The sequence below is a fragment of the Saccostrea echinata genome, unplaced genomic scaffold (assembly GCF_033153115.1).
Source record: "Saccostrea echinata isolate AGI-Se365-2 ecotype Australia unplaced genomic scaffold, CSIRO_AGI_Sech_v1 ptg000054l, whole genome shotgun sequence".
Taxonomy (NCBI): Eukaryota; Metazoa; Mollusca; class Bivalvia; order Ostreida; family Ostreidae; genus Saccostrea; species Saccostrea echinata.
The window spans coordinates 62,210,721-62,228,728 of NW_026889803.1; the positions used below are offsets into that span (position 1 = coordinate 62,210,721).

The 18,008-nt window shown below is 33.7% G+C and overlaps 2 protein-coding genes across 2 annotated transcripts in view; one reads left to right on the top strand and one right to left on the bottom strand.

Annotated features, from left to right (window-relative positions):
* Positions 1–1,128: 1,128 nt before the first annotated feature.
* LOC133171746 (guanine nucleotide-binding protein subunit beta) lies at positions 1,129–9,751 on the bottom strand. Its single transcript, XM_061306538.1, has 9 exons — positions 9,597–9,751; positions 8,718–8,805; positions 7,631–7,776; positions 7,451–7,514; positions 6,703–6,932; positions 3,322–3,451; positions 3,163–3,234; positions 2,801–3,017; positions 1,129–2,678 (listed from the first exon to the last, which is right to left on the bottom strand). Exons 2-9 carry the CDS (start codon positions 8,775–8,777, stop codon positions 2,572–2,574), a joined length of 1,026 nt encoding a protein of 341 aa, XP_061162522.1. The 5' UTR covers positions 8,778–8,805; positions 9,597–9,751; the 3' UTR covers positions 1,129–2,571.
* A 3,153-nt stretch (positions 9,752–12,904) lies between these two features.
* LOC133171903 (polyamine-transporting ATPase 13A3-like) overlaps positions 12,905–18,008 on the top strand; it is a 53,650-nt gene continuing 48,546 nt past the window's right edge. Inside the window, exon 1 of the mRNA XM_061306698.1 lies at positions 12,905–12,989. Coding sequence (XP_061162682.1) covers positions 12,971–12,989 — 19 coding nt within the window. The 5' untranslated portion in view covers positions 12,905–12,970. The remainder of the gene's footprint in view (positions 12,990–18,008) is intronic.

Here is an 18,008-nt window from a genome sequence, read left to right on the forward strand (position 1 = left end):
AGTACCCAAAAGTATTTAAATATAGTCATAAAATTTCAAAAGTAGGTCTGGTGACCTGCTTTTCAGTTGAACATTTTTTGAGGACCCAAGATGCATAAACTTGCAAAGTTTTATGATCATAGTCCTTACGATGTCCAAAATATGTCTCTAAAACGCTTTGAAATCGAATGCCTGCAGAGTTCAAAAAGTTGGTCACTGTGCCCTACTTTTTAATAAATATGTTTTATGGCCCCAAGATGCATCATCTTACAAGATTTAATGATTCTAAACCTCTCAGTATTCAAATTAATGACCTTAAATGTTTTGGAAAAAAAATTTGCCATAAAATTCAAAAACTATGCCATAGTTTTGTTTTTTTTTTCTACGGCACTCCTCAGGCTTTTAGCTTTTGCTGTGGAAAGAAAAACACATCTGAACTACTAGCCAAGATTTTGGTGGCAGTTATTTCACTGGCTAATCAAAAGGTTGCTCCCGCATGACCCTTAATGGGATGTGGTTAGATGTTTGAGGAGCGGTAGCAGATTCTGTACATTCTGTACATCTAATTTAGATTGCCATTATTGTACACCAAAGTGGCCCTAAGAGAGCTATGATTTAATCAAAAGTTGAATCCACTCGACATTGAGATGCTTCAATATCAAAACAATCAACACTCTTCTGTTCCACAATTTTTTTCCCTGTATTTAGGATCTCGGTCCAACCCCTCAAAATGACTTTTATATCTGGGTCATAGTTTGGCTTGTTCTCTTGCTCCTCACAGCATTGAGTTTTTTTTTTTTTTTTCTCTCTCTCTCTCTCTCTCGATTTCATTGAATTGATTTTATGAGATTCCAATATTCCTCTGTAAAAATTGGATCCCTGGGCCAATGACAAGAGTTCAAAACATCTCTTGTTAACAGGCATTAAAATCCATCTAATCAGATGATTATTACAGTGTATTCACCTTCAAGTTCCATCTTCACATGCAAAAAGAACATGCATCTTGTGGCTTGCACTTGGACCCAACCCTCTTTACAATATCTACACAAGTACTAGTAGATGAAAGAAGTGACAAAATGCTTATTTGTTGCAAGTTTGCAAGACTGGTCACATCATATGCTCAAATGTTATCAAATAAAGAACACACAATGACAAAAAAGCTTTATTGACAATCGAGAAATACATTACAATATAGGTGAAGGACTAGTTAATACACCCCCTGATTAATGGAGCAAGCAACCTACACTAACCAACTAGGAGGTTATCAGTCTCCCTGGGGTACATACAATTTCCATACCATTAATCAGAGCAATCCAAACACGTAAAAGCACTTTCTGGATTATGCCTAATTTCCCAAAAGTTGTTCGGTCATTTTATTTTGTTTAAAAATATTGTATTTAACTAATTAGACATGCATAATCTTTAAAACTTTCAATATAATGCCTTCCTGACTTTAACTTTAATATATGGACTACAAATGACAAATCACTAACACAGTTTGAACCTTGTACACAATCACTCCCATACCGTTACAATGCTTTCTCACTTAGTGGTACTTACGGATATAATAAATATCTGACAGCAATAACAAGACCACATTTTACTGTTGAAACACACTTTAGTTACAATATTTTGAATTTTCTTCATGATTTCATCAAGACAGATATAAAACACAGATTGTTGTTAGAGGGGGAAATATCCCATAGATATAAATTAAAACTCCTTAAGTCATGAAAATATGCTACAAATACATTCATAAGTAAAAATTTGATACAAACTGTGAAAGAGAATGCAAAGTCAATTGCTCATCTTCCACAGAAAATAAAGAAATATACATGTATTCATTGCACTAATTAAATATATGATACAAAACAACATTTAGCGCTCCGGTTTGAAGGGGGGATGGTGTGGACACATAAGCCTACATTTAGAAGGGCTACCATACTCATCAGTTCATTTCAATCTGACAACATGGATAACATCTGTCACTTAAGCTCACTTATAAAAACCAAGTTAAAACATTTGTTGCATGATGTGTTCCTGCAACAATGAAAAAATGTATATATAAAAATTCCCACGTTTGATCAACATGCAAGGTCAAATGTGCTACTCTTCTCCTTACATATTTGATCATAACTGTTTCTATCCACATGTCAGAAATACATCTTTTGTGTACAGGCAGACAAAGCAGTGTTTTCAATTAACAGTCATACACATAATTACTCTGAAAGAAATATAAAGGACACATCACATGGCACACATGTGAAACGTCTATATCCATACACACAAAACTTTTAAAATTAACAAGATCTGATTTCCACAATGAAGGATTTATCATAGATGGGTACCATGTCATCACGGCCCAGTATAACAGATTCATGGCTGTTCTACCATCAGGTCTTGAAGTACCACAGACAGTCTGATGAAACAGGCGCTCACTGCCTTCTTATCAAACCCCCTAAAGTGTGATTACTTGATGAATAATAACTAACATCCACATTAAATCACTGTTTTTTTTTTTATCATTCACATGAGAACTGAATGAAGAAGAAAATTCGCAGTTGATAGTTACTGTAGCACAGTTTGTTCCCTCTAGTTCCAGATCTTGAGAAAACTATCCCAGGATCCAGTGGCCACAGCCATCCCATCCTCTGTTACCCCAAGGCAGCTCACCCTGTTGTCATGTCCTGCTAGAACACCTGTAATTCACAATTTAAGGAATTGTAGACACAAATTTAAGATTAAATCTTACCAATTATTTATATCAACTCAAATCTTTCTATACGTCTTTGTACACTGTGTACACAAGTGCCTGACTTACCAGCTCTATCTTGTTTTAGCACATCCCATACATTGCAGTTAAAGTCATCATATCCACCCAGCAACAGACGACCAGACTTGGAAAAGGCCACTGATGTTATTCCACAAATGATGTTGTCATGAGAATACATTCCTATCTCTTGGTCAGCACGAATATCAAACAATCGGCATGTAGCATCATCAGATCCTGTAGCAAAGGCATACCCATTGGGAAAATACTGAAAAACATCAAACATCCATTCGTAAAAACCAAGCATTTATCAAGCCTAATAAATCTAATTAAACAACCAAGTAAGGTCCGAACAATTTTCTGTATTTCTTCATGTTCATGTAAGGCTTTCTTTTCATGAGTAATGAACTTACTGTGATAGCATTAATATCAGATTCATGTCCAGAAAATGTCTGTTTGCACATTCCGTCTCTTATATCCCAGAGCTGTGTGAAAGAAAAAAGAACAAAAACATTAGATTGTGAAGTTTAGAAGAATACATAAAAGCAGAGCCATATAAAGACTCAACAAACCTTAGCTGAAGCATCACATGCTCCTGAAACAAATGTTCTCATGTCTGGAGACAGGGATAAACTCATCACATCCCCAGTGTGGCCAGTGAAGGCTGTGGTCTGTTGACCAGTCTCAATGTCCCACAAAGCACTGAAATGATAATATTGCTGCTAATAAGAAACATTTTTTTGATGCAGAACTAAATTTTTCACTCTTATGGATACATCCCATTCATAGAACATTGAGCAGAGGCAAACACCTAAAGATGTCTTCATTTTAAACATATTCTACCTAGTAGTAAATATGCATCACATACATAAACAGACGGATAGACATACTGATTACTATAGGGCACCAAGGTTTTTTTTTTTTGGGGGGGGGGGGGGGGGGGGGGGAGAGATAAAAAGTTAAATCTTAAAAGTCAAACCTTTTGCAAAATTTCTTCCCATCATATTCTGATGAAAACATGAAATTTTAGTGCAGTTATAATCTGTTTCTGAAAATTGGCATCGCTTAAATGCGAGAGTAATACACTATCTAAAGATATGACTTTGTTTACAACATTTATCATGTGTCTTAATTAAATATCATAATACATGAGAATTATATAGTGCTGATATTTTGAAATGTTTCTTTCAATGAATAAACAAAAGAAAATAGAGATTTTACTGTATAATTTACAGTATAATAAGCACTAGTACCGATAATTTAATTTGAATCATGTTCACTACGTTAAGCTTTGGAGAAAATGCATCCCATATGGAAATATTGGAAATTCAGGTTTTGTCAGATATTGAACATTTGCTCCTGATCCTAAATACACTAGACAATGTTAATGAACTTCAAAATCAAAGCTGATAAACCAGCAAATTCTAGAAGACTGTTGTTTTATTTTACTCATCATCCCCCCCCCCCAATTTTCATTTGCAATTAGCAATTATATCCCCTTTAATTAATATTGGAGTGCATGAGGATGCTTGCACATCAATATGACTAAATGAAGCCATGTATTTCTTGAAAAACAGATTCTAAAAAGATTTTTTTAAAAATTATTTTCCCTTGTATAAATAAATTTGAACTGTTGTCAAGCCCAACCTTAGCTCCAAAGGGGGGGGGATGCTTGATATGAGTTTTTGTATTTTCTCACCCAGTGGTTCTTTAAATGACCCCACCCTATTTTCCATTTCCAAGCATTTCTTGGAAAATGGCCTTCCCTTTGAACAAACTCAAATCCCTATCAATTCATGCAAGGACACCTTGTAGAAAGTTTGGTTATAATTGGCCCTGTGGTTCTAGAGAAAAAGGTTGTTAAAAATTTCCTGTGTTTTTCAAACAGCTAATACGTCTGTTGTTGTTGTTAAAAAAGATATGTGTTTAATCTTCTCAACTCCTTTTAAGAAATTTATATCCAAATCTAAGTACTGTTTCAAGGAAATTAAACATATGAGAATTCATGATTTTTCAATTTTCTATAAGACATACAAAACTTCAGTTTCTCCAGTTTAGAATATTTAAAATTCTATTTTGATACCTGTTACTCCATCAAAACCTAATCAGGACTTTATATACATTATATTCTAAACAAAACGTTTGATTTACTTAACATCTGTGGATTTAAAATGCCAAGGGAGGGTTTTTGTAAGGGTATTAGGAATTACATTTAAGCTGATTCTCTAAAGACCATATAATAACAATATACATGATCCAGAAAATATGAACCTGTCATGGTTTTCTACAATGGATGATAATATCTATTGCTTATGAAGGCAGAAAATGTGTACCAGTCACATAAAGAGCTTGAACATTATATTGACCAACAAATATCAACTTTCCATTTCTGATCCTAAAAGCTAGTCTGAAATGTGTTTACAACTTACAACCTTGTGAGAGTTTTCATGTGTGCTCATATCTAATAGCAACACAAAATCAATACTGGAGCATAATTCTCCACTGAAGAACAGTAGCAGACAAAATCAATACTTATTTTTATACACGTCAATCTGCAGAACATGAAAATCAATTGGTCTTATTAAATCCACTCCATTCCACATGCTGCCCAGCTTTTTGGTGTAGCCATATTGTGTGTAACACATCCTATATACTACAGTCAGTTATTTTGGGGATTTTGTGAATGGCTTTTACATGCTAACTCTGGTACACACTCACATAGAATGAGTCATACACTCTAACAGGAAACCAGCAATAGAGTGCTCTTCACTGTGATGCCACATAACTTCATTTCACCTTCTCCATACAAAGGCATAATGAACTCAATTCTTATGTTGTGGTTCAGTGAAAGTCAGGACAATCTTAAGAGGTTCATATTTCACAAAATCTACAATGAATATTTTGTACCAAAATACACCTGTGTGTAGTTCAAGACTTAATGGTGAATATAACTAGATCTAAATGTTTTTCAACGTTAATGTAGGGGATTAATGTGCAAATAATATTAGAGGTTCTAATGTACTTCCTATTCGATCTCTTCTCACTTTTCTTGTATGACAAAAGATGCTTTAAAATATATATTAAAGCAGGCTTAATCTAAATTTTATGCAAACAATTCACATAAAAAAGATAAATGCTTTGTGGGATTTTTTTTAAAACACAGCCATCTGTATTTGCTAATTGAATATATAACCATTTCAGTCAATTTACCTTCCCCATTTCCTAATTAGCAATTACCTTTGGCCCAAGTGTACATGTTAAAATACCAGGAAGTCTGCTTTTCTTGCAGCTTACATCTGACTGCATGTGTATGTAAATTTACATGATCTAGGTGATAATCAAGCGATACGTTTAGCAAACTGACTCGGTCTACATGGTCTAGGAGACCAAGCACAAATTACTAATAAACTTATATCATTCCATTACTTAAATAGATACTGTAAGTCGTTTTAATTCCACGGTGTTTAAATTTCACGATTTCTCAAAAAGTACCAATTGCGGTGGTTTTAATTTCACGCTGCAAGAAATTAATTTAAATTTCGTATAAGCATTTAAACGTTTTTAAAAAGTAATGATAGCATTCACTGTGGGTTTTATTTAGCGGAAAATTGATGAATCGTGAAATTAAAACCATCGTGATTATTTGCCAATGTACAGTAATTAATACATTACTTAATTTAAATGTACCCAATATATAGCATGTGTGCAAAGAATAAATGTTCAAACTTAATTCAATATGTACCGATTCCCTGGGCAGTTTTCCTTTCTTCAGCATTTTAAACTTGATCAGAAATATAATCATTACAAGAGCTGTTTAATACTCGTGCAAATAGTTTTAATGAGAATTATGTACGCAAGTAATGCAACCAAAAAAAAAAAAGAAAAACGATCTGCAGTATTTTTTGGACAATTCTGACACATACACACACAAAAAAAACCCAAAAAATACTCACCAAGTCATGTCTCCCGAACTTGTAACGATTTGGTTGTCATCCAAAAATCGGCAGCATGACAAGTAGCCAGTGTGTCCAGGCAATTCTCTGCTAACTCTCACATTGCCTTCTCGTGTTTTCAAACTATAGATTGAACATATGTTGTCTAGACCACCACATGCTACATAACTCCCTGATGGAGCATAGGCACAGGTCATAACCCAACTAGACCGTAATGGTATGGCATGAACCTGGTGGAGAATAAAAGATATTTCTGTTCGAAATTTTTCCATGTCAAACAATTTCCAAGATATGTATAAATATACCAAAACATTAATGGTCTATTTTTAGGATACACACTCTGCCAAACACTGAACTAAATATTCAGATAAAGACTGTATTTTTACATACACTTCAGTTTACGTGGGAATATAACATTATCAACTAGAGTTATGTTAATGTGACCAATTCAGGACATAAAGCTTGGTGAACATGAAATGTGTGACAATCAGGAAGAGTTTTAATGGAACACCTCTACCACTGGTAAATAAATGCAAACATTTTCACTGAAGCAGGAAACTATCAAATATCTACTAGAGGTAATGTCACATCAAATTGAGAGGTTACTTTTTCCTTTGAAAATAATACGAGCAAACAAGGGTCATAAAATCATGTGATTTTTAGAAATTTTCTCTTCCAGCTTCTTTATGTTTTCCTGAAATCTAGGCTGTATAATGATATTGACCCAAGCATGCTTTCTGAAGCTTACTTTGTTTGTTGTGTATCCATCCCATACAATTAATTTTCCATCTTGTGAAGCTGATACTAGGTTCCTGCAAAAAAAAGAAAGAAACAATTCAATTACATTTTTCATCCTTACTGTATAGTAAATGCTCATCAAATCCAGATTAATCACTCTACAGTAAAATGTTTCTACATCAAATCTAACCTTGAATCAGATGCCCAATGCATGGCATATATTTTGGCTAAGTGTCCCCTAAGGGTGCGCCTTGTGCGCATTTGTATCCTCCCAATTGGTTCGACATTTGCTGTGGCACTAGCTAGGGTGGTATCAGCTGCTGCTTTTCTGGCTTCCTGATAAAAAAAAAAATTCACTGTATCATTTTCAATATATCCACAATTAACTTCAATCATTAATGCATTATGTAAATAACATTTCTAAAAGCCTTTACTTTGTTGAAATTTGATTTTTTTTTTTTTTAGAAGAAACCATTTTCAGGAATGCAAATCTTATACTTAATGTGAAATTATGTACCCATTACATTATTGATTTGTTATCAAGTAATGTCTCTCGCCATGCATCATGATATTTGTTTCTAATATTCTAAAGTCAGATAAAATAATGTGTATGGGATGTATTTATAAATGAGAAAGTGGAGACTTTGTACAACTATTCTAAATCTGACGGATTTAATTAAAAGAGTTACTTTATGGGAGTTAATAACACATCTGATAATACCAACACAAGAGCTTTATATTTTAAGATCTTTTCTATCAAATTTCAATCAAACAATTTTTCAAAGTACAGAATTACAGAACTAGTTTGCAGCCAATGAATAATTCATTTGTTATTCTGCAAGAAAGGGTATCATGTGTCAGAGCCCAAGCAGTGTCGCATATTGATTTTCCATCTCTTTAACCTTACTGGCAAGCATGTTATTTCCAAATCAATTCATCAACCTTGTCAAGTGATTTTTTTTTTAAAATTTAACTACATATTCTCATTTTACTTGATAATGCATAACGCTACTGTATTTGAAAATCAATTTTAACCCATCTCATCCCTCCTATTTAGAATATTGGTTACTATTTATATGCTGGATTGGAGCATTCAGAATGTACCTGATATGCAATTACTGTTTCTGTCTGGGGTACCTCTTTCAGTCATAACATTAACTTGCAATATTTATATAGCACTCCACCAATTTTCGTGTTTCTGCTGAATGAAAGCAAGCTGCTTGACCACTACTGTACCACACTTATCTTTTTTTTTTCTTTATAAAAGAAATACTTACTCTAATCTGGTTTTTCAGCTGTTCTGTTTCTTGGCGAAGAGCTTCTAGTTCACTGCTCATGATGACAATTTATCTACAGGTGCACAATCTTGAATAAAAACAGAAGTAACTCAGTGCAGTGACACTTACAGGTGCCTATTAAGCAACCCTCAGTTAACAAATACATTCACAGTGCCTAAAAGTTGGACCCAAATAATGCAACTACAAATCTTCTGTATTCTGATGATGGCAATATTGACCTTTACAATTGCAGCATTCCTTCTTTTTCAAATGCAACACATACCAATGTAAGATTAATCAAACTTTTCTTCCTTATATCTCAATGATAGTTTGAAAATAAATATTCTATGACAAGTACATACTCAATGTCCACATTTTAGCATGTATATACGGCATTTAACATCAGTACCCCACCCTATACCATTTTAATGTTACAACTAACAAGTAAACAAAGAACGGGATGACATAGCTTGGAAAAATTTATAGAGTCATTTGAATTGACCAGTTTCCATGCTTCACTTTAAGTAGAAGCCTGTCATTTTCATAAAAAGCTTGTGTAACTTGGATGTGAAACCATCCCTGCATAAAATTATCGACATTCAAGATGGAGGCTACATCATCTACATCAGCATCAGTTTCTTCGATGCTCGGACTCTAAACATTTGATAAAACTTAAAAACAAACAACAACTGTCAATTCTCACCATCCCTTATAAACAGTACATGTAAATACAAATTAAATTGTTGACATTTATCATGTAAACATAGAATACATACAGCGGAAATGGACCGAGAACTCATCACGCAACTCACTCCTTGAAATTTTCCTTAAAATATCATACTTTCACAACAAACAACGGCTCGTGCATAAAATACTTACATTAAATAGAGAAAGAGGAGATCGAAACCTCCTTTAAATTGTCATAAAGACCCGTTTAATCGTTTATTTTAGTCCGGCATTCATCAGTTTATCTGTCTTCCTGTAATGGGGTGCGGTCCTCCCTGTATTTGCAACGTAAAACCCCATAGATAATGAAAATCAATACGATGCGCATGCGTAAGTCAAATAACACGAATTATCGTTCTTGTGTGCGGATCGAAGAGATTTTAAAAATAATATTCTTTCAATATATTTAATAATAAAACCAGGGACCTATATACTGTTAATATACAGGTCCCTGATAAAACAGTGAAAGCAAAAATATATACTTTTCGGCGTGAATTCCAGAAGAAATAAATTTGATTCAATGATTTTCTTTCTTTATTTTTTCCTATGCCGATCATTTATGTACAGGCACATTTATTACAGGCACAGAACTAGGGGCGGGGGAATTCACCTGAAAAATATTTGAACCCCCTCCCTTAAAAAAATTGGAAAGAAAATTTTCCAAACACAAAAATTCTTTTTCGTGGGGTGGGGGGGCATATTCAAGTATCAAATATTTTATTGGCACAAACACAATTACCAGTCGATTACAGTAATTTCATGGTAAAGGCACATACAGAACATAATAAGCATGATAATACAGTAGAACACAACTAGAATACAAGCAATTGGTGTACTCATCATGCAGATACTATATAAATAATTCAGATATAAATGTAGTTACTCACTTATAGCTAGAACACTTAACTAACTTGTGACAAGATTTTTTTTTTTTAAAAAAAAGGGGGGATATGACTTTACTACAAATGGCGGGGGCCCAGCCACTCCATGAACATTTTCATACTAAATTGACAATAATTAAAACATTATGTTTGAAAAAAGGGGAGCCCCCTCCCCCTGATACTACGTGGCTGCCTGTTATATTCCGAATATCCTTCTTTAAAGATTAGGATCAGAAAACAGCTAGCTGACAAAAGGTGTAGCAAGATGACAAAATGTGTGTGCATTGGAGGAGTGGTGTGGCTGGGGTGGGATAGGGGTGACACAATGATGTCAAAAAGCCTGGACTTCAATTTATCGTGGGGAATGGTTAATTGTATACAGAGTTGAAAAGTCGTAAATTTTTATGTTATTGATTTTGAGAAATTTTTGTGATTTCAAATTTTCTAAAATTAAGTTCCTCGGAATTTTTAAGTATCTACATCTGATTTACAGCTGACAAAGCAGGTAACAACATTGTCTTTGTTTGTAAGAAAAGTAAAAAAAAAAAAAAAAAAATGGAACTTGTAAATTTACTACCTCAGTTGTCATTGGTCATTAAAATTTTTCAAAATTATTTTGTTAAAAACATTCTGATTGTACACATAAGTACTCTACAGTAGATATTAAAAAGATAATTGAGTTTCTGATTGACAAATCTATGTAGTTTTTGGAGATCAAGTCTTCCAACAATCTGTAGGAATTCCCATGTGTATCCACATTCCACATTGCATGTGCCCCGTTATTAGCAGACCTTTTTTTATATTCATATGAAGCAGATTTTATTTTAAACAATTATACACGAGAAGAAGACACTTGCTGTGGACTTCAACTCGACATTTAGATATATTATATCGACGGCGAATTATCAATTAACAATAGTTACTTCAATTTATATGTCGACTCGATATATCCCAGTGAACTTGAAATAAGATACCACAGAGTCTGACACATCTGTTTCATATTTTGGGTATTTGACTAGAAAAAGACAATAATGGTAACCTAACAACAAAACTTTATGATAAACGTGATGGTTCAACTAGGATATATGGATATTTTCATACGCCAAAGGCTGAAGAATTAATGTGCTGTTAATTATGATTAGAGTAATGACTTCAACTTTTCTATCGTCAATATTCCTCGCTTATGTAGCAATATACCCTTATCACCTGTATATGGGGTTTATATTTCCCAGTTCATTCCATTTGATATGCTCTACGTACGAAGAATTTCTAAAAATGGGAATTCAACAGTCAAAAGAAAAAAAAAGTTTATCATTTCGCAGGTCATATGGTCGATACAATGACTTTGTTAGCACATACAATCTATCATTAAGTCAAATGCTGGCTGACGTTTTTCATACTAATTGTTAGGCCATTATTTATTGATTTTTTCCGTTTGCCCGATCATTACAGTGAGCACATGTTGGGTATGACCGGTCAACAGGGGATTTTTACTCCTCCATGGCATCTGATCCCACCTCTGCTGTTTTTTTTTAGAGGTCCGTGTTTGCTCTGCTCCCGATTTGTATTGAATGTGAGCTTGATTACTGTTCGTTATCTCATATTTCATTTGACAGCTGTTTGATGAGTTATTTTCATCTTTTAATTTTATGCTTTTGTTTTTGTACATGGTGTTTTCTCCCCCTCTCTTCTCTTTTGATTTTGTTTTTTTTTAATTGCTAAGTTATTATTTTACTTCGCGTCAAACTTGTTTGACTTTTGCGTGGGGGGATTCGTTTTTACCGTTAATTCGGTTATAGTTACTATTAGCAGAAACATATATGGTTTCATACGTCTTTGCTTTTCGTTGAGCCTGGTTAGGTGCAATAATCTAGTCCTTTCCACATCGTCGCAAGTTTGTGTCCATTCTATTTTGAAATAGCTAGAATGGTCCCGTGGCTTTCGAATCTCTCTGACGTATTATGAGAGTGGGGCAGCCAGGCCCGTAGGAAGCAATTTCACTTTGTGGGGGCACAACCATACATTTTCAGTTGGGGGCACTATCAACTACCAAAATTCCTTGACAAGCAAAAAAAAAACAAAAAACAAAAACAAAAAAAAAAACAAAAAACAAAAAAGAAAAAAGAAAAAAAGGTATCAGACGTTATTATTGAGGGGGCACAAGCATATAGTAGCTATGTTTTCTATAGTATTCTATATATCGGCAAAATTACTGGAGGGGGGGGGCACGGCTCCCCGTGCCCCCGGTTCCTACGGCCATGGAGGCGGTGCGGGTTGACAACCTCCATCAACTTTGAAAACAATATTTATCTGGCAAACCAAGAAGGTAGCCAGGAAAAGCATTTAACAGACAAAAAAGGAAACCGACTCAAATTCTTCTGATAGGCCTACTGAATGAACAGCCCTTAGAAGCAGTTGTAGTACAAGTTAATCGACCGACATATACAATCCAATCAAAATAGAGTTTACAAACTATGTTCGGACTCTCAAAATAAATACTTACGCTACACCACATGGCAAATGGTTTGGGTTGGGACAGAGATACAAGATAGAGTCCATAAATGGTTATTATCAGAATTGAAAAGAATATCGATATGTGGTATTGATAAAAAAAAAAATTAGAAGCAGATTTTAAAGACTAGGGAAATGGTGGAAATAGACAGAGGTAAGAATATTTAAATGAACACTAAGTGAAAAGGCAGGGTTGTCCTTTGTCGTCACGCGAATAACTTGTATTATTAATTACTTTTATGGAAAATGGTCTTCACATGTTTTCCTTTCTGAATATATGGATACTAAACTTTCATCCTAGGAATAGGAGCTGTCATTGTTTTAATTTGACTGCTTACAGTTGTAGTTAACAGGTCCAGCACCATCTCTTGATTTAGCTGTATAACTTGAATTAGTTATAATTTAGCTTTATCAAGCTATTGAGAATAGTTTGATAAAGAACTGCGAACGATAGTATTGTTCTCCCGCCTACCTCCAAGTCAATTTTCAAAAGTCAACACATTTGAATGATTTTTCATATCTATATTCAATTGATATTTATATGAATTTTTCTTTGGGAAAACAAAGAGAGATAACTCTATAATTTTGGTAAAACGTGTTTTTCACTATAGAAAGCAATGGAAAACGGAAAATATTTTTAAAACATCTTTCCTTCCCCAGTGAAACAAAAATTCCTTTTTACAGGTAATATGGACTGTCATTTCACAAATTCATATCAGAGCTTTTTGTGTTTCACGGGGGGGGAGGGGGGGGGAAACATATGTTTACAGGCAATAAACTACAAAAATGCTTAATTTTTCACCAATTTCAAAGGGGTTTACAACTAAAACATTGTATTTTATTAATAATATATGTTTAATTTTGTATGAGTAAAACATAAGAAAAGATTTAAGGAACATTTATTCATATCCAAGAATATTTTAAAATGTGGTGATGCTTTAAAGCCTGATTTCAATGAAAAATATTGTCTACCCCCTTATCTAAAGAGCTGGAATTAGGGGTAATTAACTATTTAACATTGGTATTAAACTTATCAGTCAGTTACCATTGAACTGTTCTTTACATTCAACAACAATTTTACGGCCAAATTGCCATTAGTATTGAATTAAATTGGAGGTAAAATGTAGGCAGGAATGGAGAGTTAGCGTGCATAGTTCTTTATTTCAATACATTTTTTCACAAATATTTTTTAATACAAGAAATATACAAAAGGTCGCAAGTATGTGAAAACCCATGGTTCAATGTTGAAAGTAGGTCTATATATAGAAGTGTGGGGTCAGACAGGTTTGATTGCCAGTGGCCAGATAGCTCAGTTAGTAGAGCACCTGACTAGAGATTCAGGGGACCTGGGTTTGAATCCTGGTCTGGTCCGTCACATTTTTCTCCTCTCCTGATACATTTGGTGCCATTGACCACCCCTGGACTGCGGGTGAGAGTCCTGCCAGGGGCAAATAGAACTTTGGTTGTGTCTTCGAGGGTGAAGACAATTTTTAAAAGAGGGAGGAATGTAATGGTTTGGGCCATGGATATTGGCCTAAGTAGCTCAGTCAGTAGAGCACCTGACTAGTGATGCAAGGGTCCTGGGTTCGATTCCCAGTCCAGCCATACATTTTCCCCTTTCCTGTTACAGAAGTATGGCATATATACTCAGTTCTCATTATATCATGGGTACTACAGTGCTACCTCGGTATATTGCCAACTTTTGTCCAAGACAGATTTTGGCATTAAAGTGAGGGTGGCAATATAACGAATTCGCCTTAAATTACAATTCATTTGGTTATCAAAACAAAATAAATATATTACGTAATTTATTTCAGTTACAATCTATTTATGTCACATGTATAGGGACAACTCTCATTTCTTTTTGGGGAAAAAAGTCAATATTATTGTTTTGTTTACAATATTTTGACTGAAAAGAAATAAAATACCAGAATATTGAACACATCAATTTCCTTTCGTCATGCTCTAAGAATTTAATAACCGGGTGACAAAGATGTCAGTGGCAGTTATGGCCTCTTTGTATGAAAAAAGGTTTTGAGAATTATCATTAATTTCATCTGAATTGAAAGTAGATTTAATCATTATTTCAATGTCTCAAGAATTTCTGAATCAGTAAAAAAGTTCGGTTGTAAAGCATCATGACTGACGAATAGTAAGTCACATGTCAGAATACGTCAACCCGTTATATTAAACATGTATTCTTATGTTTGCTAGTACCTGTGTACTTCTCTTCCGATTCTGTTTTGATATTTATCAATCAAACCAATATATGCCCGACAATTTAAGAAAATTTCAGGGCTAACTGAATCCCTAATATTTTCACGTGCGGAACTATAGTAGTCTAAAAATAGATATATGGGGTTTCCTTTTTGATCGATAGAATGGCTTCTTAATTAATCTAAGGGAATACAAATTAATTTTTGCATCTATTATGGTTTTGTGCATTATCCATGATAAGCAATAATCGGCGATTTACAATCAAATAGATCAAATGTTGATCAATCTTTTTATTTTCGTAATTTAAATTATTTTCCATTATTGTGATGAAATAATCTTCTATCTTATAAACACACGCCAAAGACATTGCTAATTTTGAGTTTTATACAACGATTATCTTTAATTTAGCTAAATTCCTTGTCCAGCCAGTCACGCTTCACCGCAACCACTGTCAAAGCAAGGGTGATTTGTCCAAATTACCGACACGCGTTAGATAATTGGCATTGTTACCGAGGGTTTTCCTTACACAATTTGACCTTTTGTTTCCCAAAACCAATGGCAGATGGCAATAAGCGGGGTTGGCAATATAACGGGTGTATTAACACAGGTGGAAATCTGTTCTTCAAGAATTCCTGGCAATAAGCGAGGGTGGCAATATAACGGAGGGCAATATACCGAGGTACCACTGTATTGTATCGCGGTATTTTCCAAAAATTAGGATACACAGCACATATCCTTTTTGTTAATGGACTGTCTGTCTGTCGTCTGAAGGACTCGTGTATTAATGATGAAAAAAGTACGGAATGTACATTGGAAAAAATATTTTTTCAAATAATTTAAAAGAGTAATTTTACTGACTTCTATTCCCGTTTTTATTTTATTTTGACCATTGACTATATAAACCTAGTAAATACCATAATGGAGATCATATTTTTAAAGCCTTAATTTGTTATTGTTGTTAAGTTTTCATGCAGAATCAATTGAATTATAAAAATATAAACTGCATAACAGCCCCAAGCTTCCATGTGTTTCAATACTGCGATACAATGAGACTCAGATTTGGAGGTAAACAAGACTTCCTGTTTTAAAGATAGACTAAAAATGAAATGAAGCAAGCTTGGAAAATAATTTGCCACTAAAGAGTTAGCCCATTGATATATTTATGAAAAGCATCTGATGAAAAATTAAAGTAAGAATTTGGAATAACTTTTTTTAAAGCAAAAGAAATATTACAAAATACCACTGTACGTTAAACACTTCATGTACAGTACACATGGTACATGTAATTGCAAGTTTCAATAAAATTTTAAAATATGTAAATTAATTGCAAATGTTCTTGCATTTATGAAAAAAGACACTATTTTATGCTGATTATGCTTTTTTTGATTATATAATTATAAAGAATGACATCTATATCTAACACTTCAATGACATGCATGTTATACATGTACTATAAAACTAATATAAATATTAATAATTTATTCTTAATTAATGTTGTGTTTTGTTGCATTTATGGAAAAATTATTACTATAGTATTTTTTATTGCAAAATTTAAAAAATTAAAACATTTCATGATAAATTGACTGGACTATTAGATTCCTCTTAACTTTTTAGTGTCAGGGATAATTGATATCATCAACATCCTGGGAAAAAAATGTTTTTGTTGTTGTTATGGTTTGTTCTAACATTCTCACACCACAGACATTAATATGTATAGTCATCAGAATTCAAACTATTATTATAATAATGAGCATACCTCTTACACAATTGGACTACATACCGGTAGTAATTTTCAGAAGGAAAAAAAAACAGGAAGAAATGTGACATTACCTTTGTGACATCACTGACATCATAATCAAATGTGCACAAAATGGATGCTGAGATTGTAAAAATTGTGTATAGTAAATCACGCTTTATATAGCAAAGTGCTAGAGAAGAACAAATTTGATTCATTATAAATATAATCCATTGTATCATTAGGTTTACAACTACTTATGTTTGAAAACTACCGGGAATGAAAACCACTTTGCTTAATTCTATATTTATTATTAGTATGTTTGCTGTAACCATGTTTATCTGTAGTACGTAAATTTGATGATGAAAGCAAACCTGCAGTACCCTAAGTAATGAGTACAGAGAGGAGTACATTGCACAATGTTTGCTGATTCCATTAAAAATAATTTGAAATGGCCAATAGCATGAAAGAATAAGACTGGCGATAAATGTAAACGTAGCATAAAAAGATGTGAAGAATTAGGACTTAAGTATCGTATATATCTGGCATATTGGCTTACTTAAGTATCATATATATCTGGCATGGCTTACTTAAGTATCACATTTTTTCACATTGTTTACTCAGGTACACTGATTTTAAAAAGTCAGTTTAGATTATTTTCTTTTTTTTTTTCTCGTTTAAATGAAATTTTGACTTTTTGTGAGCTTATGGGGAAAAAATTTCCAAAAAAGTACCATGTATACAAATTTGATACAGTGGCTGTTCTTATGAGCTTGTGTTGAAGGAACTGGGAGTCTCAGCAGTAACGGTGATGATTAAGAGGCTTCTCTGAAGTTATAATTAATTAACAGTCTTGGGTTATTCTTTTAAATACATGGAGCCTTCTATCCCAGATATTTAATTTTCTAATTAGAAAAGATCAACGAACAAGAGAGCATAATTTTTTTTCAGCTCACCTGAGCAAAAGGCTCAAGTGATCTTTTCTGATCGAAATTTGTCCGTTGTCTGTCGTTGGCGTCGGCGTCGTTGTAAACTTATCACAATTTCATCTTCTTCTCCAGAACCACTGGGCCAATTTCAACCAAACTTGCCACAAAGCATTCATGGGTGAAGGGGATTCAAGTTTGTTCAAATGAAGGGCCACACCCTCTTTCAAGGGGAGATAATAGAGAATTGGTGAAAAATAAATAGCATCTTTTAAAAATCTTCTTCTCAAGAACC